At 46.1% G+C, this 26,472-nt stretch overlaps 1 protein-coding gene across 1 annotated transcript in view; it reads right to left on the bottom strand.

The window, feature by feature from the left end:
- EFCAB6 (EF-hand calcium binding domain 6) overlaps positions 1-26,472 on the bottom strand; it is a 217,026-nt gene that overhangs the window by 115,419 nt on the left and 75,135 nt on the right. The window contains 7 exon segments of the mRNA XM_024737554.1: positions 5,229-5,385; positions 7,212-7,385; positions 14,329-14,489; positions 14,580-14,639; positions 17,215-17,382; positions 23,565-23,670; positions 25,850-25,960. Coding sequence (XP_024593322.1) covers positions 5,229-5,385; positions 7,212-7,385; positions 14,329-14,489; positions 14,580-14,639; positions 17,215-17,382; positions 23,565-23,670; positions 25,850-25,960 — 937 coding nt within the window.

The raw sequence follows: 26,472 nt of genomic DNA, 5'->3' as shown, positions 1-26,472 counted from the left end.
GTGATGGCTGGTGTTCCAGCAGCTATCTTGCATACTTGAGAATAAGAGCAGAAGAGTAAAAAGCTAGAAGCAACCTGGGTCTCTGAAGACACTGTGGAGCTGCTGCACTGGCCCAGTACCAACAACCTCTGGACTCGTTGTTATAGGAAAAAAACAGCTACTTTTTCAATTTAAGCCACTGTTTTGGGGGTTTGCTGCTAATTCGTCAAAGGAAGGACAGGGAAAGGGGAAGAGAATGTATCTAGAGAAGGAATATAAAGATTCTAGATTACTTTAAAACTCAAAAACGGTTTTCTTGCCACATTACCAGTTCTTGACTCATTATTTAAATAAATTGACACATTTAAAAATGCGTGATAGTCACAGGCTTTGCAGTGCAGTGGTCAGAGCAGTGAACTGGGAGAGGGGGATTTCCTGGGAGAAAGAATATGTGTTACAGGGTTGTTGTGAATGCTGGTTTGATGTATGACGCAAAGTACGCAGGCCAGGTCTAGTACAGTTCCAGAAATTCCTTTCCCCTCCACCAGTGGGAATTGTACACTTAACCATGAAAAGCACATTGAGTTCATGAAAACCCCAACTGAGTTCATGAAAACCCCACTCCTCTGTCAGGGCTGTCAACTCAGTGTGGTGTCCCTGGTTACCCCACACTAACCAGAAACTCTGAGATCTCTTACACTCACGAGAGAAAAAGGGGAAAGATCAATTATTAGTTAACAAATAGAATTTGTATAGCAGACAAAAACTTCCTGACCATGGGGGTGAAAACCAGTAACAGGGTCTCAGCAACGGCAATGCAGGGACTTGTGGACTCAATGACCTGGAAGCTCGTGCCGGGCTCTGGATTCTACTCTCGCGGCTCTCCCTCATAGAGCCTGTGTAGCCAATCACTTCCCGCCCCCGCCACAGGGAAGGCGATGGCTGGTGAGAATAAATAATTAGCACTTCTCATTTAGAGTGCAAGGTATGCAGGCCAACGGCCAAGCGGTGCCTATGTTCAAACGATGAACAAGTGCGTGGACACAGAATTGGGCGAGCAGGTACACGGGACTTAGATCTTCACTCGCAATTCCCCGGGCATGAAACTCTGCAGCCACTGCAGTACTAACTGGTGAGATAGAGATTTGGGAGAACAGAAAGGCAAGAACGTTGCCTCTCCACAACCGAAATGGTAGGAAGAAGTGAAGGGGCATTGTTATTGAAAGCAAAGTCCTTCCCACCAAACCCTGAGGCTAGATCCAACCTCAAAGCTGCCATCAATTATACCCAGCTAGCCTATATTACACCCACAAAGCCGGTGTCACACCCAGCAAGGGTCTGAGGCTGATACAGACCAGCGTGATTTCAAATCCAAGTGCCTGAATGGCTTACCAGCTGAACAATGCTGAGCCACCATCTTAACTCCTAAGCTTTGGTCTCATCTTTGAAATGAGCATAGTGTGATCTATACCTCACGGGGCTCCTACAAGGATTATAAATGAAGTATGTGAAGCAACTTCCCCAGTGCCTGCACGTTGGTGGGTCAGCGAATGCTGCGTGAGGGCCAGCACCATGAGCGTCACTGTTCCCATGATGGTTGGCGTTACCATGGTTGGCGTTACCATGGTTGGCGTTACCAAGGTTGGCGTTACCATGGTTGGCGTTACCATGGTTGGCGTTACCAAGGTCGGCGTTATCATGGTCGGCGTTACCAAGGTCGGCGTTATCATGGTCGGCGTTACCAAGGTCGGCGTTATCATGGTCGGCGTTACCAAGGTCGGCGTTATCATGGTCGGCGTTACCAAGGTCGGCGTTATCATGGTCGGCGTTACCATGGTCGGCGTTATCATGGTCGGCGTTACCAAGGTCGGCGTTATCATGGTCGGCGTTACCAAGGTCGGCGTTACCATGGTCGGCGTTACCATGGTCGGCGTTACCAAGGTCGGCGTTACCATGGTCGGCGTTACCAAGGTCGGCGTTACCATGGTTGGCGTTACCATGGTTGGCGTTACCAAGGTTGGCGTTACCAAGGTTGGCGTTACCAAGGTTGGCGTTACCATGGTTGGCGTTACCATGGTTGGCGTTACCAAGGTTGGCGTTACCAAGGTTGGCGTTACCATGGTTGGCGTTACCAAGGTTGGCGTTACCATGGTTGGCGTTACCATGGTTGGCGTTGCCATGGTTGGCGTTGCCATGGTTGGCGTTGCCATCGTGGTTATTATTACTGCTGTTATTACCATTGTGGAACTATTGTCAGCATTTATACTTAAAGCTCTCTAAAGGAGGTGGCTTCAAAGGTTTCCTTTTGCCACTGAAGTTGGAAACCTTTAACCTCTGGATGCCCTGCTTTATGTCTAATCTAAATCCTTGTTTCTTTCTACAGTAGAAGTCCATGATTTTTCCAGCTCTGACTTCACCAGTAGTAGAATCACTCTGATCTATAAATAATTTATTTAACAATGAAAACATTTATACAGTGCTTTGAGGTTATCAGCTTATAGAGTTGAAATCTGGGTCCCTAGTAGACTGTTTAGAATCACCCCACGGTTATTGACCTTCAAGTTAAATGGTTGGTCACGACAGGATGTTTCCAAAGGTTAAACCCAACAAGTCACTAGAAGGGAAACCAGTAGACTATTTGCCTAACTGTGTTCACAGGGAACTGACTGTTAGTCTCTTGAAATGACAACAAACCTCTTCCCCTGCATATCGGTCCTCTAGTGGCTTCTGTTTCCTTTCCCCACCACTGGCACATCTCGGGAAAGCCAGGAAACAGGGAGGCGCCGCCATGAAGCAAGGGCAGAACGACCATTCCTGTGGCTGCCCCTCAGGTTGGCTGGAACGCAGAGACACTCAGGGGGCAGAGAAGGGAGCTAGGGTGGGTCTGCCACAGAGAGGTACGGGAACCGGCTTCGTGTTCAGGGATTCCAACGGGCTTCTGAAACACCTGCTTCCCTCACTCCTCAGGTTGCCACCTGAGTCCATTCAGGGCCCGCTGGGGATTCTAGTTACTCAAGTTCATCCGTTCATTCAGCCAACGCTTGCCGGGCCCTACTATGTGCCAGACACTTGGGATACATCACTGTCCAAAAGAGATACCAATGTCCACCTTTGGAGCATACGTCTTAATGGAGGAGGACAAGCAAACAAGCAAAATAAAGAAATGAACTAAAGAACTGTAGGTACAATGTGGGTGGCAGCTGGTGACAGCGCCGTGAAAAGAGAAATAGGGTAAAGGAGGTCACGGGGGTGGAGGTCAGGCCGTGCTCACCACGGGGACGTCTGGCTCGGACCAAGGCTGGCAGGCGGTGAGGGGAGAGCAGGAGGCCGGTGTGGCTGCAGCGTACGGACAAGGGGGGCGGTGAGAGTTGGGGTCAGAGAGGTGATGGGTGGCTGGGTCGTGGGCCTTCTAGGGCTCTGGTTTTTATACAAGTGATGGGGGGAGCCATTGGAGGGTCCCGAGCAGGCGTGGCCCGTTCTCACTGACTTGTTGGAGGGTCCTCCGGGCGGCTGAGCTGCGACTAAGCTGTAGCGAGCAGGGCAGGAGCAGGGGAGGGCGGGGTGGGGGGGGCCGCTGTAACAGCCCAGGAGAGGGCGGCTGGCTGGGAGCGGGGCTGGCGAGCAGGTGCTGTATCCTGGGGCGAGTTCAAGGGGCCGACAGGCGCGGGTGACGCGCTGGACGTGGATGTGAGAGAAAGAGGACAGTCAGGGAGGACTCCGAGACTCCAGGCCTGAACCACTGGTGAAGAGGCTGCCCCAGGCTGAGAACGGAGCGGCTGCTGGCCGAACTTTCGGGAGAGTGCTCTGGGGCAGGACCTAGCCACGTGAACGAGGGAGCCCCTGGCTCATCGACGGCCTATGAAGCCTAAGGTGGAAACTGCTCGGCTCAGCTGACGGACCTAAAGGTGCTCTCAGGTGAGCAGGTGAGAAGCTGGCCTCAGAGTCACGGGTGTCAGTCCCAGCTTTGCCACCACCTACGGCCCTTCTCGAAGGCAGCTGCTTTCCCCCTCTGGAAAGTCAGAGGCAGACGGGTTGATGCCTGATTTCCTGTGAACCTGTGAACTGACTCTGTGAATCAAGACCGCTGAGCACCGTGGTCATTCGAGACTGTTGTGCGTCGGGGCCGGGACCGCTGCCAGGTGGCTCGGGGCTTGAGTCTAGGACCAGGCGCCCTGGGAGAGTTCCATGATTCCCGCCCATTTAGCACCCTAGCCCCACTGAAGTTGCCCCCAACGGAGTTAGCAGTGACTAATTATCAGCCCTGGTCCCCCAAACCGAAATCTAGGAACCATCCCTGAGTCTTTCCTCTCCCTTACCCATTACCCCCATTTCTCCTCACCATGCCCCATATGCTCGCAAACATCAGATCCTCCACTTGGTGTATTTTGTGTGGGGAAGGGGAGGTCTGGACTGTTTCGACAGCCATCTAATCCCATCCCTGTGCCTCCAGCCGGCTCCCTCATCCATCCATCCTCCACACGGCCACCGTCAGGAGGCTTGGAAATAAGATACGGAAAGTGCCTAATACAGCACCTGGCATGGGGGCGGGCGCTAGATAAATTGTAGCTACTAATACAATTGTTCTCTTCTTGGAAATGTATTTCACTGCCTTCTTCTAAATTTGTCCACGTGGACACTGCTACCTATTAGCTGCAATGCTTCCCTTAAAAATAGCTGAAGATGATTAGCTAGAGGGATCATAATAGGAATTTTAAGCAATCATTTAAATTAGTTCCTGAGAAGTCTATGCAGAGCCCTTCAAACGGAGTCCTTTCTGGCAGAACCTCGCCAGTTCCCACAAGCACATGCAAATCAGCACTCAGCCTTGCATTTTCCCTGCCAGGTTTCTTCCCCACTTACTGGAGGAACAGACCACAGCTCTGTTATCACAGTGCCCCAGCAGCTTCGCTCCCGCCTGCACGCCGCCCCACCACACACAGGGAGACAGGTACTCAGTGGATGGCCAAAGAATGCGACAATGAACGCTGTGCTTGGAAAGTTTAACTATCAAAAGCCGGCCACATCCATATCAAAAGCATGCTCTGAGAAAGTTGCCAAAGACATTTTTGGCCAGAAGAATCCTTTTCAATTGTTGAAAGATGCCTAGAAATGAATCTGCTTTGCCCTGGAATAAACCCTTAATGAAAACACTTAATGTCTATCCTTTAAAGCATGTTCGTATAAGAAAATGGCTGAACTTCTTCAGGAAAGGAGGAAACACAGAAACACAAAGAAACCCATTCTCCTACCTTCTTGAAGTCACGCACATTCATCTTGCCATTAGGCTCCTTGCTGAAGTCCAGAAGTCGTTTTCTGAATGCTGGGTCCTGCTGCCGTATACAGTTTCTGAGCTTTTCAATAACCACATCCTTGGTCACAGCACTTTTACTCTCAGTGGGCTTGGCTCTAAAATCACAAGCAGGCACACAGATGCAGCAGAGCACTTCCTATAGACCTCACCCATGTACGGTTCAACCCAGGACAACAAGGGGGTTTACCATCCCCTTTTCACAAAAGAGGAGAGAGATGCTGAGGTCGATGGAGTGACCTGGGGACTTCTTACACACCCATGGCTTGCAGGTTCAGAGACAGGCCAGCAGCACTGCGTCAGGTAAAGCTCTCCCTGAGATGCCAGCACGTGGCAGCAGGCCATGGTGGGGAGCTTCAGAGAAGGGGCTGCTGTCATCCTTGTGCTAAGATCTTCAGCTGTGCTTTGAGCTGGCTGAATGTGGTGTGTGACTGGGAAGACATGGCCGAAAAAAGATATTTTTGTGAACTGGGAAAATGAAAAGTCAGAGCCTATTATAGGCCTTAAATTAAATAGGCTGTTTTGTGGTAACTAGATCAAAGAGGTCATCAAACAGCCGTGGGAAGGAAGGGACGTCCACAATTAAACCAAGTTGCTTCACAAAATCAACTTAATTTATAAAAGACAGATCTTACGTGATGTGCTCTGGGTCTGAGCGTGAGAATGTACGTGTCATTGAAGGATAATTATTCTTCAGCTCTCCAGAAGTCTCCTGGACCCCGTTTTGACAACCATGAGATAGTCCTGGAGAACAGAGTTCCACTCCTTTCCTGCTGCTTCTGTCGGCTTTAGGAGCTCTCCAGGAATGTCCACATTTTATGAAATGCGTAACTGCTATTACTTCTTTCACTGGTTTTTAGGAGGCAGACATATCTCATCACAGAATATTTAACCTTTCTCTTAAAATACCATCTTTCTGCCCATTCATAAAGCAGCTACTACTGAAGTGCCCAGATATTCAAATTTCATTAGCATAGCATTAAAATATTCCCATTGCTCTACACTTAAGAATTTTTTAAAGGGGATATGACAACGTGAAGCCGGCTGAATAGTTCTACATTTTACCTCTCTTTATGGATTTTTTATAAGCTATGAACAAGCAAGTTAAAATAATATCTTTTCATTAGATGAAACCTATATTTTTCAAAATGAAGAGCTCAAATATTCATCAGTCTGACTTTTAATAGATTTACTAAGTATGTTTTATTGTTACAATTCAATTTGGCAATCATTTAAATAATTCTATCATTCATGTTAGAAAATGTTAACCGGTTTAACGAGTATATTTTGCAATAAATATTAAACAGTGGTAAGGAATCTAAGTTTCTGGAGAAGAATAAGTGTGAACGCAGGTACGTAACAGTTGAGAGGCAGGCGGGTTCTCTGGGAGTTGAAAGTCCTGGGTCCTCCCGCAGGATGAGCACCATGCTTGTGAATAACCCGAGGTAAGTCCCCAAATCTCTTAGGTCTCAGTGCTTTCAATTCTAGAATTAATAGGTCAATGCAGTAATTCCTAAGATCTCTGCTGCTTGCTCTAAAACTCCCTGACCTTAATCACTGTTTTTACAGTTTGCCATCTTTCTTATTTAAATCATAAAATATTTAAATACTCAGTCAACAAATATTTATTAACTATCTACACTGCAATAGGCACAGTGGGGGTTTTTTGTTTTGTTTTGATTTTTTTGCGGTACGCGGGCCTCTCACTGCTGTGGCCTCTCCCGTTGCGGAGAACAGGTTCCGGACGCGCAGGCTCAGCGGCCATGGCTCACGGGCCCAGCCGCTCCGCGGCATGTGGGATCTTCCCGGACCAGGGCATGAACCCGTGTCCCCTGCATCGGCAGGCGGACTCTCAGCCACTGCGCCACCAGGGAAGCCCAGGCACAGTGCTTTTAATGAACGCTTTCAATTTGCTTTATTTTACGTCTCAGAAAGATCTGGCTGCTGCCGCTCCCCTGTTTGAAGATGTTCATTTAACAGCTGATCCTTTGGAACAGGAACTGGAGAGACAGTGGGTGGGCCATTAATTCCTAGGCATGCCAAAAGTTTCTTGTAAAGGATTCTTCCTGAAGCAATATCCTGAAACTTACTGCAGAGTCTGAATTTCAAAACTAATTAGAACACACCCATTAGAATGGCTAAAAGAAGACTGACCCTACCAGGTGCCAGAAAGGTTGTGGGTCACTATGACCCTCCTCCACTGCTGGTGGGATGCAAAATGCTGCAGCCACTTTGGAAGACACTTTGGCTACTGAATATCCACTCACCAGAGGAACCAGCTGTTCCAGCCCTAGGCGCTTAGCCGAAAGAATAAAAATGTATGTCTACACAAAGACGTGTAATACGTGTGGCTTTATTTGTAATAGCAAAAACTGGAAACAAACCAAATGTCCATCAATAGGTGAATGGATCCACAAAGTGGGGTAAGGCCATGAAACAGAATTCTACTCAGCAACGACCAAGAACCACAAAATCATTATGCTTGGTGAATAAGGCCTAACAAAAAAAGAGAACATCTTGTAGCCTTCCATTTATAGACGATCCTAGAAGATGCAAAGTCATCTGTAGTGACATGGTGCTAGGTGGGTGGAAGAGATGAATTGCAAAAGGGCACAAGAAAGCTTCAGGGGGAATGAAAAAGTTTGGTATCTGGATTGACAGCGTGCGATGGTTCACAGAGATATATACACGTGATGGATTTCCTCAAATTGTATTATTTAAATATGAGTAGTTTATTGTCTGTAAGAATACTGCAATAAAGATATAATAAGTGTAAAATAAAGAAAAAATTTCGTGAGAAATTTGGCATGGAATTATGGAAGTACTTTATTGGAATTTGGGGATATGCAAATATTTGAGAAAAACATAGGAAACCACTAATATGGCAGGATCATTTTCTTTTCCAACATTTTGTTTGTTATTATTTTTCTAATCATAAAGGTTGTACGTGCTTATTGTTGCAAACTTGGTAAAGGCTGAGACCCAAGAAAAAATTCCACAGATCCGTTAAAATGCACAAGGCTTAGAGCACAGTAGGTGTGGGTGTGAGCCCTGGATTCTGCCTCCCGGGGTCTGGATAACGGCTCCATGACTGAAGGCGGGCTTCACGGGGTCTGGTCCGCGGACACTTCCCCGGCACAGTGAGGCCACGACTCTTTTCACATGAATACACGCTGTCATTTGTCTCTTCCACCCTGAGTCTCTGGTGCGTGTACAGCGGACTTTCCAGAGGCTGCAAGGCATGCGATCATTCCTTGCTCCGACCGCTGGTGGAGTGTGTGCTCGTGTGGGCTGCGCTCACTAACATGGTCTAAAGCTGCAGAAGCGTGTAGGGTTTCCATGAGGAGCTGGAGTGAGCTTTCAGAGCTCAGCTCAGCTTCTTTCTTTTTTTTTTTTTTTTTACATCTTTATTGGAGTATAATTGCTTTACAATGGTGTGTTAGTTTCTGCTGTATAACAAAGTGAATCAGCTATACATATACATATATCCCCATATCTCCTCCCTCTTGCATCTCCCTCCCTCCCACCCTCCCTATCCCACCCCTCTAGGTGGTCACAAAGCACCGAGCTGATCTCCCTGTTCTGTGTGGCTGCCTCCCACTAGCTATCTATCTTACGCTTGGTAGTGTGTATGCCACTCTCCCGCCTCGTCCCGGCTTACCCTTCCCCCTCCCCGTGTCTTCAAGTCCGTGCTCTAGGAGGCCTGCGTCTTTATCAGCTCAGCTTCTTTACAGCACTTTACTAGCTCCTTACGAGCCCGTGTTGTTTATCCCCGCTCTAATTTCTGTAACCTCTTTATTATCCAATAAATCCTTATTTTGAAATCCCGAAGTTCTTCCTGAGCCTACAGGGAAACACAAGTAGTAACAGCACTCTCATTTTCTGCAATGACAGGTTAAATGCCTCAGTTTTAGCTTCTCACACAGTAAGTACTGGCAGACACACTTCATGCAACAGAAACCCTTTGAGGTCCTCGATAACTTTTAAGAGCATCAAAGGGTCGAGAAGCTCTGACCTGGGGCACGTGACCCTTTCTATGCTTCAGTTTCCTTGTCTATAAAATGCACATAATGAAAGTCCCCACCTCAGAGGATTACTGTAAAAATTCCATACGAGGATCCACGTAAAGCTGTTAGCACTGGGCTGGTCTGCTGGATATATCTGTGCTCAATAAACCACAGCTGGAATACCAGGATCACAATATCATGATGACATGCATGTAGCCAGGGGTCAGAGCATGAGCTCCAAACTACGCTTTGCTCAGTAAGTACTAGCAATTGTTATGATTGCTTCAGTAATACTCTGTGATGAGCACTGTGTTAAGTATTATAGCCACAACTGTGAGAAAACCAAAGCAATGCCCGCCTCATGGAGCTGCAAGAGGCTGGGAAGACGCTCATTCTGAACCGAGGGAACAGATCACCGAAAAGCCCAGAGGCAACAGAGAGCTTGGTGTTCTCAGGAAATAGGAAGCCAGTCAGCCCAGCTGAGCTGGGACCTGCAGGAACAGCCGCAGCATACGAGAGCTTCCCATGCGCTTGATACTGGCTGAGAGGCTTCATGCCTATTACCTCACTTGATCCTGACCACAACTCTCTAAGTAACATTTACAGGAGGGAAGAGGCTCAGAACTTGCCCAAGTTCACAGCTAACTCCGGGCCGAGTTGGAATTTGAACCCAGGCAGTCTGGCTGCAGAGCCCGAGCTCTGGAGAGGCTTTTTTCTTTTTTTAAATTAATTAATTAATTTTATTTATTTACTTTTGGCTGCGTTGGGTCTTCGTTGCTGTGCGCGGGCTTTCTCTAGTTGCGGCGAGTGGGGGCTACTCTTCGTTGCAGTGCGTGCGCTTCTCATTGCGGTGGCTTCTCTTGTTGCAGAGCACGGGCTCTAGGCGTGTGGGCTTCAGTAGTTGTGGCACTCAGGCTCAGTAGTTGTGGCACGTGGGCTCAGCAGTTGTGGCACACGGCTTTAGTTGCTCCACGGCATGTGGGATCTTCCCGGACCAGGTCTCGAACCCGTGTCCCCTGCATTCTTAACCACTGAGCCACCAGGGAAGCCTCTCTGGAGAGGTTTGAGGATCCTAGTGGGCTGGGAAGCCACGCTCTGTTAAAGCATCTGGCATCTCCCTAATGGCAAGAGGACACCCAAATGCTTCAAGCAGGGTTTTAACGTGATCGTCTTTGTAGTTTAGACAAAGACTGGCTACGTAATGGAGAAGAGAATCTGGGGGCTTCCATCTCAAATATCCAATTGCCCGCACAAGCAATCCACTTCAGTTCACTCACTCACTCATTCATTCATTCATTCCGTCGCTTGGCACTTAAGATGCCCTGTCCATGAGTCGGGTACGGCTCCACTGCTAGGTACCGGGACTTTGGGAGTGAAGAGACAAAGTCCCTGTGCTTTACATCCTTGGTGGGTGGCACAGGTAATAAACATCAACAAATGACAAGAGCCATGAAAAATGGAGCCGGGTGACAGGTAGAGAGTACCTGGGAGGTGGGGTGGAGGGGAGGTGGAGAAGGAGGTGAATAGAGTGACCTGTCACTCTGGGTGGTGGGGTGTCACCAATCTCCTCTCCAGGTTAACATGTCCAAAATGGAACTTCTGATTGTCAGCCCTGAAACTCGCCCAGCTCAGGTGACCATCCTGAGTACCCAGATGCTCAAGCCGGAAGCCGGGGCTCATCCTCGCTTCCTTCCCGCCCCACCCCAACGCACGCCCCGGCCGTCCAAACACACCCGGAACCTCCACGTGAGCTCACGGTGTGTATTCGTAGGAGAACTGCAGAGATAAAGGGCAGCTCCATCAGCGGAGGCGGGGGGCTGGCGGTTCTTGTTACATCAAGCTGATTTCCAAAGGGGCTTTATCATTTACACGCCCACAAGACACACATGAGAGGACCAGTTTCTCTACCTCCCTGCTCTATCTTTTAACGTGTTTGCAAATTTACAATTCTTTTACTTCAAGTGATATCTAACGTAGCTCGTATTTCCTTCTACTTATTAACCTATATTTTAAAGCGATACCAAGTCTCAGGCTCGGAGTCCTTGGCAGACAGAGGCATCTCATTAGGATTTAATCATATTGTTTTCATGAAATGCAGTCTTAGTGTAACCTCTTTATAGCAAGTGAGGATGTTTTTACATGTATGGTGGTAAGAAAAGCCTTTAAAAAATTAATATACTTCAGAAAAAGAAGAGTTCATATAAAGAAAATAAAATGTACTCAGGTAGACCATGAGTGCCCAAAGTTTGGGCGACATCTTCCTTTTCATGGACAAGTAAACAGAGACCCCCCCAAGAGGTTCCCCTCTCTTGCCCCTTGGAAGTTGCAGTTTCCCAGGGTTCCTATTCCTTCTCCAACCTCCCCCTCAGCTGATGATCTCACCTCCCCCTGCACCGAGGAAACAGAAGTCCGGAGGGCGGGACTCCTAGGTTAGCGCCCACGCCCACCCTCCTTCCTGGCCTGGCTCCATCTATCAACACTTTTTCTCTCCGGTCTCTGGCTTTCCACTAACTTCTCCTCCCAGCCCACAGACAAGCACAAAGCCTGTCTGTGAAGCAGGTGAACCCTTTCTCAGCACTGCATCCTCCACTCCACAAGCACCCCTGGCACCTGCTGGGGGGTCCACCCGCCCCTCCCAGCCCCGGCCCCTGCTCGGCCCACCTGCTTCCCGTGCGACGTCGGACCTGGCTGGCCTCCTCCTGCCCCCTTAGCCCCAGGCACCACCCTTCCTGTCCCCTTGCCCCAACCTTCTCGGCCTCCTTTGCTGTTGGACCAGCCAGGGCCCTGGTTGTCTGGTGGTGCTCTGCCAGGTCCCACCTGCAGCCCTCTCACCTCAGTCGGTCCCCCATCCACCCCGGACAAATGCTTGCTGAACGAATGAACGAACTGTCGGTGTGAGGACGCTGGAGTCTCATCACGGCCCAGACTCCTCTCTGAGCCCCACGGCCTCCCGGAGTCTTTTCCCCATGTTTTCACCCCGACTGGCTGACTCCTTCTGTGTTCTCTCACTGGCCAGCAGCCCCTGGCATCATTGCAGACTCCTTTCCCTCCTCTGCCATCAGCCTCCCGGTCCAGAGTCACCAGGTCTGTCCTTCTACTGCCCAGACTTATCCCAAGTCGCCCCCTGCAGTCCTCTGCCGCCCCCTCCTTTCAAGCCCCTTCTTTTCCTCTCTCCCCATTATGTCTGCTCCCCTCACCGGAGCCAGAGCAATCTTTATCCATCAGGGTTTTCAAAGCCCTCTGGGTGGCTCTCAGACCCTGTGGAGAACCCTGCCCACTGGGTGAATCCAGTTCCATAGTGTAGAGCCACAGTCCCTCCTGCCCGCCCTTTGGTACCGTGCCCCTGCCGTCCTCCCCACCACACTCCTGCCCCAGGTGTCCACGTGAATGTGCCGTGGGCCCCTAGCCCTCTGGGCTTCCTCCTGCTAGCCTACAGCCTGAAGTGCTCTCCCCTTTCTTCTCCAGACTCAAGCATCACATCCCTGGGGAGCTTCTCCCCTTCCATGCCGTGCCCCCCTGCCCCATCCACCCGGCTCGAAGTGTCCTTCAAGAATTGCACACGGTCCTCTGGGCCCACATGCCATGCGGGGTGCGTCTGCATCGGTTTCCCTCACATTAGACCACTCTGTAAATGAAGGGGTTTCTGTAAACCTATTAACAGGACGGCCAGGACGCAGGAGGCTCGCGCAGTACTCCTGAGTGAAAGACCAAGTGGAGGAAGAAGTGAACCGCCCTGCCAGTCCTGGGCTCCACTTCCCTCTCCCTCTCTCCCTCTCCCCGGACCACGCGCAGCAAAGCCACGAGCCAGCGAGCGACTGAAGCCCCTGCAGACACGGACAACAAGGTGGCCTCCCTGCCTTGCCCACTGCCCAGCCCAGGCCCTCGCCCCTCCCTGAGCTCCCCCACAAGTCCCTCTGGACTGCTTCTCCCCTGTGCCGCGCTTCTTCCACCCACTAGCGAACTGATCTTTCTGCAAACGTTCCGGAAACTGGATGAATGCAAACACCCGGCCTGGCACACCAAGCTCTCTGCAAGGCCCTCTTGCTGGGGAAAGCCTAGGCCTCCCCCTTCTCTTCTTACAAACCACAGGAGAAACGGGCTACGAGACATGAGTGTTCACAGAAGGGAGATTCAAGAGGCCAACAATTACCAATAAGATCAGCTATGTTTCAGGTCACTTTAAGTCAATGTAATGTAAAGAAAAACAATAAAGATTTTTAACATTCCAGTCGGAAGGAATGAGAGAATCGCTGTGATTCCACTGGATTTCCACCCACAGTGATCTCCCAGATCACTGCCCACACGCTGGGAAACACTGGCCCCCGTCCCTGAGGCCGTGCAGCTCTGAGTCCTGGGACAGCAGCAAGTGGGTGGCAGGTGGCGTGTCGGAGGCGTCATCCCCTGCAGAGTGCCGGCTCGGCCTGCAGGTTGACAAGGTCATCTGCAGAGAGGGAATGCCCCAAGGGGTGTGGAGGGTGAAAGGGACACCAGGCAGGGGACCCCTGGGACCTTCAGGACACCGTTCTCTTCTTTCTCTAATATCCTTGTCCCACCGCCCCCCCCGCTCCCCAGCTTCGGCTCATCCATCACAAATTAAGTTTTAAACTAAAACGAAAGAAAAGTATAATTCAAGTTACCATTTACAGGCTGGCTGATCATAGCCAGACACCCTGGGAGGTTAAATGGCGTAGCGATTAAGAGCATAGGAGTCATGCAGACCAGAGGTAGAACCCAGGCTCCACTGACTAGCTGTGTGACGCCAAGGAGGTGCTTAACGTCTCCAGGCCTCCATTTCCTTATCCACGAAAGGAACTGTCATAGCTGCCCTACACGCTTGTGGTGAGGACTACATGACAGCATATATGCCAGACTTTCAACCAACGCCCGATGCTCAGTACAGACTCAATACATAGGAGCTATTATCAGCACTACCTACTAACATGGCAAAAAAAATATGTAGAAAAAGGTTTAAAACTGTAAAACAGACTTTATGGAAAACACGGCATGAATTAATTTTGTTACTAGAAAACTTACTTTACTAAATGTTCGGTTGTTAAAAATGGGCAGAAAACGTGCATGATTTTCTTGAAGTTATTTCGCTCAATGAGCCCTGTGTCTCCAAGGTCATGTGACCGCAGCATATTATAGAAAACTTGTAGATTCCTGGAAATGGAGTCATGAACAATTTCTTCCACCTAACAGAAAAAACAAACATATTTACCAAGCTGCACGTTTGTAACCTGGGGTGGTAGCACCTTGGGGCCACATAGGAAAGCGTTACTTACTGAATCCCAAGCCAGGAAGAGAGGTGCCTTGGTGTCTTTACAGGAGGATGTTTTGCTTAGCTAATTGGGAAAGAGAAAATATATAAATACAAATCACTCATAAAGGCAGTAGGAGCTTTGGAGGCAGGTGGACTTGGATTGTGAGTTTTGTCCCTGATTATTAGCCAATAGCTTTAGACCTTGAGAAGTGAGTTTGCTCCCCACCCCCAATCCCCATCTGGAAATGGGATAATAACATTTAACTTGTTCTTATTTTTAAGAAGTACAGGAAATATGAAAAAATCCATCACCTAGAAATCAAATAAATGCAAAGTGAAAGAATAATGAGATGACATTTTTGCCCATCAGAATGGCAGAAATAAAAAGGAAGCAAACTGCTAGTGTTGAAAATGGGTAACATCAGACAATTTGATAATCTACAGCCTCTAGAGTAACAGTGACTGTCTCTGGGGAGCGGCTGGGGACAGAGGTAGAGGGAAAACTCACTTCCACTGTATTCCCTTCTGCATCTTTTGCATTTTGTACTTCATACATATATCCAACTTTTAAAATAATTTAAATATTTTAAAAAATAATATATAAAATTTTTATTCCATTTCTGGAAATTTATACTAAAGAAATTATCACAGGATGATAAAAAAAAGGAGGCAATACAATATTCCTTGCAGCAAAATTTATAAAAGGAAGAAAAATGAACACCCAGATTATAAGAGCAGGGAATACGCTGCCTCTTTTAATATTACATAGCAGAATTTTTACTGACACTAAGGGTTAACAATACGTTAATCAACGACAAACTAAAAAGTCACTAATTACGGGGTCTCATTTTAAAATAAAATAGATACTATATATGAAAGTATACATATATCCAGTTCATCAAATTATATACATTACATACGTGCAGTTTTTATATATCAATTATACCTCAATAAAGCTGCAAAAAATCACATGCCTGTGTAGGTATAAAGGTTTGGAAGGATATGCAACAAAGTATAAGAGTGAGTAACGGTAACACAATTCCTCAATGTTAGAATTAGCAGTGATCTTAAATTTCTTCTATTTGCATATCTCTGCCTTCTACCGTTTCTAATTCACTTGTTTATATTAACATGCATTCAACAAACTGCTTTGTGAGCGCTGCTGGCACTGGGCCATGCCTGTGGGTACAATGGGCAGTACAACCAGAAAGGCCTCCGCCTTCCTGGAGGCACGACGACGACATCGTGACAGAAGCGTGACCCTGTGACTGTCACAGGTGTGTGAGGTCGATGCCTGCAAGACAGGCTTCATCAGAGGGGGCAGGGAGGGTCCCTGGAGAATGGGCCCTGGACCAGGGCGCGGGAAGGGGATCCTGGCAGGAGCTGCACTGCCGAGGATGGCGGCGGGAACCTGGGGAGCCCGAGGACCCGAGCGGTGCGGCGGTGAGGAGACCCCGTGAGAGGTGGCAGGGCTGGACCACGTGGCACCCCATCAGCTACGTGGGGAAGTTCTGCTTTATCCTGCGGGTCCCAACACCATCAGAGGGTTTGCAACCTGGAGGCTGACAGCATCTGACTTAAGAGTAGGCAGAGACCACGCTGCTGGCCACATGGAGAGCAGACTGCTCACATGTCTGTATTTCTGTTTTTAAAGAAAACAAGGTGGCTATGTGCAGGGCTGCTGTGACAGTCAGAGGTGATGATTTACAAAAGCTAACACAGGGTCTGTCCCACAGCAGAATTCTGGAAAAGTTGCAGCTCTTCATTTCTGCATGTAAAAGGGCGCTGGGACTCACTTTTGAATCAGAGTTCAAGGAGGATCGAGTGACATGGTTTGGGATGTGCACAAGGTGGGCATTCAGGAAGCCATAATTTTTTTTTTTTTTTTGCGGTACGCGGGCCTCTCACTGTTGCAGCCTCTCCCGTTGCGGAGCACAGGCTCCGGACGCGCAGGCTCAGCGGCCACGGCCCACGGGCCCAGCCGCTCCGCGGCATGTGGGATCTTCCCGGACCAGGGCACGAACCCGCGTCCCCTGCATCGGCAGGCGGACTCTCAACCACTGCGCCAGCAGGGAAGCCCAGGAAGCCATAATATTGAAACCAAAAGCTAATCTGTACCTGGTAAAGAAAGTCTTTAACAAACATTTCAACGACACTCTTAGTGCTTACTGCACACGTTATCTGAAACTAATCTGACTTTTTAAAGTTCTTAAAATGTTCAAATGATAATAGCTATTAAAGTTATAGAAGTATTTTTAATAATAAAACCATCAACTTTTCAGCCAAAAGAAATAAATACTAAAAGTAAGTGTTTGTCACTAGAGGCAATAAGCAGTTTGTTTTTGTTTCTACTGCAAGACATGATTGCAAGAGCAGTGCCATTGCAATGCTGGGAAAAGGAGTCACATCCAGCATATAAAGTGCTGTCACTCAAGGAAAAGTTTTCAGAAATGTCAAAGAGCATCCTTCAATGAGATTTAAAAACTCAAAGTTAGGCAACTTTTAAACACAACTCTTACTTAAAAATTAACGCAGCTGAAAAATGTGCTCATCCATTTATTTAAACCATATTTCACCTGCATCTCTTATTCCACTAAGAACACTTAAGTTGCCTGCCATAAACAGAAAAGCAAACGTGAAGTTGTTGTAAAACTCACCTTAGGGTTCTCTTCAAGCAGTTCAACAAACGTGCTGACGTTGACCCATCCGGTGCAACCAGGGTCAAGCGTGTGCACTAGTTCTTTGAATTCTGAATCACTTATTTTTACAACCATGCAATTTAGAATATGTCGCAATTCTTCCCCTGTTATATGTCCGTCAGGTTTCTGAGCATGAGAATATATAAGGGAATTTTTTAAAAAGAAAAAAAAGGAAGCAAGAGCATTACGTGTATTTAGCAGCCCTTATTAAAGCATGAGTTTGGGCCAGACAGAATTATGATTTGAAACACGAATACCTCAACTGAGGGTCATTACTGTATAACCCACGTGCCAAGAGTGGTGGGGGGAAGGGAATCTGGAACTTTGCAAGTGCAGTTCCTACAGGGTTCTCTGTCAGGACACGACAGGAGACAGTCTCAAGAGAGGAAGGAGGCTGACCCTTTTCCCAGGACAGGCTGAATGCTGGCACATTCACAGGGCACCCCAACCCACCTGAGGGCCCCACGGCTCAGCCTCATGGGGCACAGAACTTCCTGGAAATTCAATTACAACTAGCCGATTCACTAAGAATATTAACCATGCTCGTTTTCACTACCACCAACCTCATCACTTACATAAATGTACAATTACTTAGTGAGAAAAAATTTCAGCCATGCTGCATAAAGAAAACATTATGAGCAAAATACCGCGAGGCAAATTTCTTCCCCCAGAATAAAAAATTACCAATAAGTAAATTGAATATCAAAACTGAGAGAAACTGGGCTTCCCTGGTGGCGCAGTGGTTGAGAATCTGCCTGCCAATGCAGGGGACACGGGTTCGAGCCCTGGTCTGGGAAGATCCCACATGCCACGGAGCGACTGGGCCCGTGAGCCACAACTACTGAGCCTGCGCATCTGGAGCCTGTGCTCCGCAGCAAGAGAGGCCGCGATAGTGAGAGGCCCGTGCACTGCGATGAAGAGTGGTCCCCGCAACTAGAGAAAGCCCTTGCACAGAAACGAGGACCCAACACAGCCAAAATTAATTAATTAATTAATTAATTAATTAAAAAAAAACTGAGAGAAACTGTTTACTGGAAAAGCAGGGGAAATAAAGAACCCTACCTCTTCATAGGGAGATATTGTGAATACCAGTGTGACCAAAGACTTGTTAAGTAATAAAGCCATGTATAAATGTCAACTATGGCTTTGGGGTCCAAAATCTGAAAAGGATATAAGGTCCTCTTGGAGAAAATTAAGTAATTTAGAGGATATGTGCAGGGCACTTTTTGGTTTGGGAGTGACAATTGTTTAATGTCCAAATGGGAATCATTGACAACTAATATTTATAATTTTCAGTAAATTTATCAACGATCACCACTATCGAATTCCAGAATATTTTCATCATCCCGAAGAAACCTCGTGCCCATTTGTACTCACTCTCCATTTCCATCTCTATCCTAAGGCAACGAATCTACTCTCTAATTCTCTGTATTTGCTTTTTTCTGGATATTTCATGTAAACAGAATCATACAGTATATGCCTCTGTGTGCACCTTCCATCTGGCTTCTATCACCTACTGTGATGTTTTTGAGGTTCATCCATGTGTTGCATGGATCGGTATTTTGTTCCTCTCTATTCCTGCTATTACTATCCCACTGTGTGAGAGAGCACATTTTGTTTACCTTGTCATAAGCTGATGAACATTTTCATTGTTTCCAGTTTAGAAATTATGAAGAATGTTACTATGGACTCTTGCACACAAGCCTTTGTGTGGACACCTGTTTTTATTTCTCTTGCACAGATACCTAGGAGTGGAACTGCTGGGTCATGTGGTAAATTTCCACTGAAATTTTTAAGAAACTACTATGTTTCCACAGCAGTTGCACCATCTTCCATCCCCACCTGCAGTGTATGAGTTCCATCTCCACAATCTCGCCAACACTTATTGCCGTCTGTCTTTCTGATAGTAGCCATCCTAGAGGGTGTGAAGTGATATATCTCATTGTGGTTTTGATTTGCATTTCCCTGATGACTAATGACATTGAGCATCTTTTCATGTGCTATTTAGCCGCTCCTATACATTCTTTGGTGAAATGTCTATTAAAATCTCTTGCCCATTTAAAAAATCAGGTTGTCTTCTTATTGAGTCCTAAGGATTCTCATATATTCTAGATACAAGTCCTTTACCAGATTTATAATTTACATATATTTTCTCTCAGTCTGTCATTAATGGTATCTTCTGAAGCACAAAAGTTTTAAATTCTCATTAGTCCAATCTACAGATTTTGTTCTTTTATGGATCATGCTTTTAGTGTCACATCTAAGAAATATTTGCCTAACACGAGGTCACAAAGATTTACACATATGTCTTCTTCTGAGACTTTTACCGGTTTCGCTCTTATATTTACGTCTATGGTCCATTTTCAGTTAACTTTTGTATATGATGTAAAGAAAATGTCTAAATTCATCTTTTTGCATATAGATATCCAATTGTCTCAGCACCATTTGTTGAAAAGATTATCCTTTCTCCTACTGAATTGGTTGCAAATTAATTGACCATAAATGTAAGTGTTTATTTCCATACTCACAGTTATGTTCTGTCGACCACTAAGTCTATCCTATGCCAGTACCACACTGTCTTTATTACTGTCGCTTTATCCTAAGACTCAAAATCTGGAAGTTTAAGTACCTCTAACTTCCTTCTTCTTTTCCAAAATTGTTTTGGCTATTCTGCCACCTTTGCATTTCCAAATGAATTTTTAAGATCCGCTTTTCAATTTCTGGAAAAAAGCCAGCTGGGATTTTGATGGGGTTTGCATTGAATCTACAGATCAATCTGGAGAGAATTTCCACCTTAATAATATCGATTCTTCCAATCCATGAATATGGAATGTCTCTTCACTTATTTACATCTTCTTATCCTTGTAACAGTTTTTTATAATTTTCAGTATACAAGCCTGGCACTTCTTTTCTTAAATTGACTCCTAGGTAATTTATTCTTTTTATGCTATTGTGAATGGAATTGCTTTCTGAAGTTCATTTTCAGATTGTTCATTGCTAATTTATAGAAATAGAACTGATTTTTGTATATTGATCTTGTATCCTGTGACCTTGATGAGTTCATTTATTAGTTCTAGCAGTTTGTGTGTGTGTGTGTGCATTCCTTAGAATTTTCTATTAAAATATCATGTTGTCTGTGAATAAAGACTGATTTATTTACTTCTTTCTTCCCAATCTGTATGCATTTTATTTCTTTTCTTTCCTGATTACACTGTCTAGAACTTCAGCATAATGTTGAAAAGAAGTAGCTAGAGCTGATATCATTGTGTTTTTCCTGATCTCAGGAGGAAAGTATTTAGTCTTTTACCACTGACTATGCTGTTAGCTTTGGGTTTATCGTAAGTGCCCTTTATCAGGTTAGGGAATTTCTTTTCTATTCCTAGTTGGTTGAAAATTGTTATCCTGAATGAGTGTTGAATTTTTCAAATATTTGTTTCTGCATCTATGATCATGCAGCTTTGTCCTTGTTTCTATTAATATTTTGTATTACATGAATCGATCTTTTGGAAGTTAAACAAACCTTGCAGTCCTGGGATAAATCTCACATGGTCGTAACATTTAATCCTTTTTACATGTTGCTGGATTCACTTTGCTAATACTTTTTTGAGAATTTTTGCAACTATATTCACAAAGGATATTGATCTGTGATTTTCTTTTCCTGTGATCTCTTTGTCTGGCTTCGGTATCACGATAATATTGACCTCAGAGAACTAGCTGAGAAGTGCTCCTGCTATGCCTTCTGAAAGTTTGTAAAGGATGGCTGTTTGTATAAGCAATCTTTCTAGCCTTCAATGTAGAGAATTTTGCACATTTTTCGTTAGATATATTTCTAGGTATTTGGTTTTTTTAAATATTTTTAGAAATGATATTTTAAAACTTCTTTTTCTAATTGCTTACTGCAGGTTATAGAAATATTATTGATCTTTGCATATTGACCTTGTATCCAATGACCTTCTCAATTCTATTATTACTTCTAATATTTTTTGGAAGATTCTTGTGGACTTTCTATGTAAAGTCATGTGAGGTGCAAATAATAACACAGAGAATAAGAGTACGTGAACAGGCAGAGTACAGATTGTTTCCGGGCGCAGGAAAATGAGCCACAGCTGATGTAAATGGAAGTGACCAGGGTGATGGGCCCGCGTGGAGGGAGGATGCCAGTGTGTGGAGGCAGCACACACAGCTTCTTGGAGTGGCTCTAAAACATCTTCTAACAGCTCTGCGCTCCTCTCTACATCAGGGGGACCTGCTTCCCAGGGCTGCCCTCTGTGGCTAGGCAACATGCCATCCCTGCCCACTCCTGGCTCTCTCCCTCTGCTCTCCTTCTCCTTCCAGGTCCCAGAATGTGGCCAAGACCCAGGTAAATGGTCAGAGGGGTTGGAGCGGGCATGTCGGTTGGAAACCACGCCCTCTGCAGCCCTCAAGTATCTGATGGCCGTGGCTCTCGTGTGATGCCCCAGAGGGTAAGCTCATTGTCAGCAGGGACTTCACCTCATTCACCTATGAGTTCGACCTAAGTGCCCATGGCCGGGTCCGGCATGGGGCAGGCACTCAATCCCCCACCTTCTCAGGTGTGTCCGTCAGTCTGTCTGCCGAGCGGTACATCAGTGACATATTTGGCACGGTAAGCATTATTACAGTCCTCCATTAGCGGAGATGAAGATTTCACTATTTTTAATTAAATTACTTCTTCAATATACTAATACAAGCTGAGGGGGATGAACACACGGAAGCCTTCGTTTATCTTAAAGAGGTGGCCCACCCGACATGCTAGCAGGTGGCTCAGCGCAGGGCGCAACGCGCCCGCTCTGGAGCAGCCGGTTCGAATCCTGGCCCCATCACTCACTAGCTGGGAGCCTCAGGCCGGGCAGGCGCCCCCACGTTCCTTTCCTCAGCAAATGAGGATGAAGTGAAAGAACTGAATGAAGATGATGATAGTGTCCACCTCACAGAGGTGCTGAGAGGCCGAAGTGAGAGAATAGGAGAAAATCACTGAAGACAGGGCCCGGCACACAGTCGGTGGCACTATTCCTGTCCATCCTGAGAGAACAGGTCATATAGGCATAAAGATTAATGACAGCTGGTGGACCAACTAAAGCGTCTCCGCCACGAAAGCAGGACCCCAAACCTTGGAATCCACACTGTGCAGCGGCATTCTAGATGGACAGAGGTGCGGCCCTGCAGCCTCCGGAGCAGAGAGCAAACCCCCGGACCCATAGGTCCACCTCCAGGCCCTGGGAGCCTCCCCAGAGCGCTGCCCCACAGCGCAGACTGCCCCTCGCTCGGCGGACTTCGCAAGGTAGACACTGAGGCCGAGCAGCTCCGCTTTGGTACTCGCTCATGTATGAGTCTGAGGCAAAGTAATTCATCACACTCCTGGTTAGTTACTAGAGATTCAGTTATTGGATGTGCTCAGTAAATAACTAACTTGGGAGATATTGCTATGTACCAAAAGCATCCGAATGCTGCTTTCTAAAATAAACATGAAAGTGGGACAGAAGCTAATGTTTCAAGCAGAGTCATGAATAAGCCTCCCTTTGCAGTACAACTAAGTAAGTAAACAGGCTATTTTGGAACTAAGAAAATGTTCCTGTCACGGGCTACAGTTGGTTATGAACCCATACACTCTAGGGTGGGATGTGGGAGGACGGGTCAGCAGGCCTGGATTAGTCCTTAATTAAATAGCTAATGATGACTAGTCACTCCAATTTTAACAATCTTGACACACGTTGTTCTAACCCCCTGGCATTTATATTGCAGTAAATTTTATGTCTTCTATCCTCCCAACTAGACCCAGCTCTTGAGGTCAGGCTTTGTATCCCTAAGGACTCAATATTTCCTAGCATGTAACAGGAGCACAAAAGATATTTGTTGAGTATATAAATGGATGAATATACAGTTTTTATTGGTCCTGTTTTGAGTACTAGCTTTCTTTGAAACAATGAGTTTTTCACCAGAGAAGGGTTTCAAAGTCTTACAGAGTTGGGGCTTCCCTGGTGGCGCAGTGGTTGAGAATCTGCCTGCTAATGCAGGGGACACGGGTTCGAGCCCTGGTCTGGGAGGACCCCACGTGCCACAGAGCAACTAGGCCCGTGAGCCACAACTACTGAGCCTGCGTGTCTGGAGCCTGTGCTCCGCAACAAGAGAGGCCGCGACAGTGAGAGGCCCACGCACCGCGATGAAGAGTGGCCCCTGCTCGCCACAACTAGAGAAAGCCCTCGCACAGAAACGAAGACCCAACACAGCAAAAACAAATACATTAATTAATAAACTCCTACCCCCAACATCTTAAAAAAAAAAAATCTTACAGAGTTGATGATCAGCAGTGCTTTCTTCAACGATGCACAGTGATCTTCATGTCTAAATAACTTTGTGATAATGTTTTCCTTGCGAAATTGATTTCTAAAGTTGATGCTACAAGAGAATTAAGAGAAAAACAGGAATAAGATTATATTCTTGAACTTTGTTCTTAATGCAAAAAAAACAAAACAAAAAAAACACCACCCTAAGAACAACTATAATAGTGCTTTATTTCTGGATGGCTCCTTTCCCTGAAAGTGTCATGTGCTTGTGAGGGCCCATCTGTCACTCAGTTAACGTGGTACCTAGTAAGGGAGCTGGCATGCATGCAATTCCCATAGGCACCAATCAGCTTTGCTGGGCCATCACCCACCTCTTCCCGTGCCGACTAGCTGTGGCCAGCCCTCTTGGCGATCTGTGCCTTTGGTCTCAAAAAGGACCAGGAAAGACGCCTCGATCACTGCTGAGACAAACAGCTCCCTGTACAGGCAGCGTGCTGTAGCCCACTCGCCAACATGCTAACTGAGGGCACACATTTCCAGTGTTGAAGCAGTGAGGATGTCAACCTTCACAACCTCTCCCTCCCTGTTGACAACGGCCATGACCACCTCTATTATCAGACCCATCTCCCTTTCTTGCCTCTTGCTTTCATCCCCTGAGCTCAGGGCCAGCAGTCTGCATGTACCCTTGAAGGCCCATGATCATCCATCCACTCTGGAGATCAAAGCCAACTTCACCAGGGACTCTGATCAGAAAGGGGGCTGGAGAATCTCCTAACAATATACACTTGTTGGCCGCCCTTTTCAGTGTTCAATTAGACAGTTTGACATTTTCCACTAAACAAAGAATGATCGTGAATCATACTGGCTCTGAACAACTCTCAAATTGTTTAGGGGAGCTTACTGCTGCATCTGTACAGCCGTCTTAGCTTTTACCAGTTGTGTGAGAACATATAAACACACACACCCTTACCACCACTTTTAAGAAACATATAAAGTGGCAGAGGGCTTCCCTGGTGGCGCAGTGGTTGAGAGTCCGCCTGCCAATGTGGGGGACACGGGTTCGTGCCCTGGTCTGGGAAGATCCCACATGCCGCGGGGCGGCTGGGCCCGTGAGCCATGGCCGCTGAGCCTGCGTGTCCGGCGCCTGCGCTCTGCAACGGGAGAGGCCACAACAGTGAGAGGCCCGTGTACCGCCAAAAAAAAAAAAAAAAAAAAGTCTCATGGCATTGCAAAATGTCTCCTGGGGGGCCAAGATTGTCCCCAGTTGAGAACCACTGTTTTAAAGTAAAGAAAATTCACAGGTTAATTCCTACAGTCCTGGACAAGGTGCTGTGAGGCAAGAAAATTGTAAAGAAAACAAGTAATTTCACTTAAGAAATGAACTCACAGAGCCGCATCCCAGAGATGCAATGTGTGGGGAGTGCAGTGGGTTCCGAATACCTGGAAGGCTGGTGACCAGGGCAGTTCATTAAATATTCATAAATTCCCCAAGACAGGGGATAGGACCCAGCAAAACGGGAATTAACTCTGTGGTACATTTTTCTTTACAAGAGAGCACAGCGCTTTCGATGAACGTGCTGAGGTTATAAAGTCTGTTTTTTCTTTAAGATTTACATAGGGTGGTCAGTACAGGGTACACATCAAGATAAAATAGTTCTTAGAGGGAAAGCCTAAATTCGAAAATGTCATATTATTATTTTTTTATGTTTTGGGCCACCACCGCCCACCACAATTTATGTGCTAAATATAAATCTGAGGTTATAATAGACATTAGAATGAAAACAAAAATAATGGCACTCAAGGCAAATAATCCACAATATTTGCACCATGCAGAGAGCGGTTGGAAAACAAGTTAACATACATTGCTCTTTTCCATATGATATTTAACAAATATGTGTTTGTACACAATTTTACAAGACTATACTTAGTGCTCAGAGAGTGATGTTGGCAGGGTCGGTGTGTGTACTGAGGGTATTCGGGCTCCGTTTCTTGCGTCCGTGACTCACTCACCCTATGACCTAGTGAAGACCCCATATAGTCTTACTTTTTCATCTAGAAATTGGAATAATAATTATACTTACCTTATAGTTTAAGGCAGTTTTAAATAAGAAAAATATATGGAAAATAATTTATAAGCTATATGTTATCATGCAAAAGTTGGTAATTATTCAAAGAAGACTAATTTGTCATTCAATAAATGAAGAAAAAGTAATTCAGATATTCTCTAACCTTTTACATATTATGACACATATAACCAAAATTTAGTTTAGTTTAGTTTTTTTTTTACATACCTATTTCTTTTCATCAGGGGAATTTTACTACCAGCTTCCAATAACTGAGGCTCATAAAATGATGTTAAAAATTGCTTCCAATTGACTTTAGTGGTGGTTTTAAGTCCAAATCTGGATTTTAAAAAAAACAAAAATAGTATTTTAAACATTTTTTCTATAACGCTGCATGGATTAGATACTTAATATTGAATTGAAAATGGAAGCAGTGAATTTATATGAAGTTTCATATCTAAGGTAAACAAAATAATTTAGTAAAATAATACTACAAATTGATTTTTTAAAAGCAAGGAAAAACCAAACTGATTAATATATCTCCATGTCTTTATATTCTGTTAGCAGTAGCATACACTGAAGGAAGAAACAAAGGGATTTGATTAAAATTCTAACGTACATGAAATAATTCTTTCAAATTCATTATTTGAAGAGCTCAGTTAGAGTGGTAGGCAGAATAAAGGCCCCAAGGTGTTCACGCTCTAAGTCCAGAAAATAGAGAAATAAGAGAGAAGATTTCTGGAGAAAAGCTTTAGATATGCTTGGGTGAGCCCCAAGCCCAGCGCAAGGTAGGATGGATGATGTGTACCCCTCACCTCAAGCCTTGTGGAGAGAACTGCTCTACTTGGGAG

The sequence above is a fragment of the Neophocaena asiaeorientalis genome, unplaced genomic scaffold (assembly GCF_003031525.2).
Source record: "Neophocaena asiaeorientalis asiaeorientalis breed wild unplaced genomic scaffold, Neophocaena_asiaeorientalis_V1.1 scaffold242, whole genome shotgun sequence".
Taxonomy (NCBI): Eukaryota; Metazoa; Chordata; class Mammalia; order Artiodactyla; family Phocoenidae; genus Neophocaena; species Neophocaena asiaeorientalis.
Note: the sequence above shows the minus strand (reverse complement) of the source record. Positions and strands in the feature narration are given on the sequence as shown.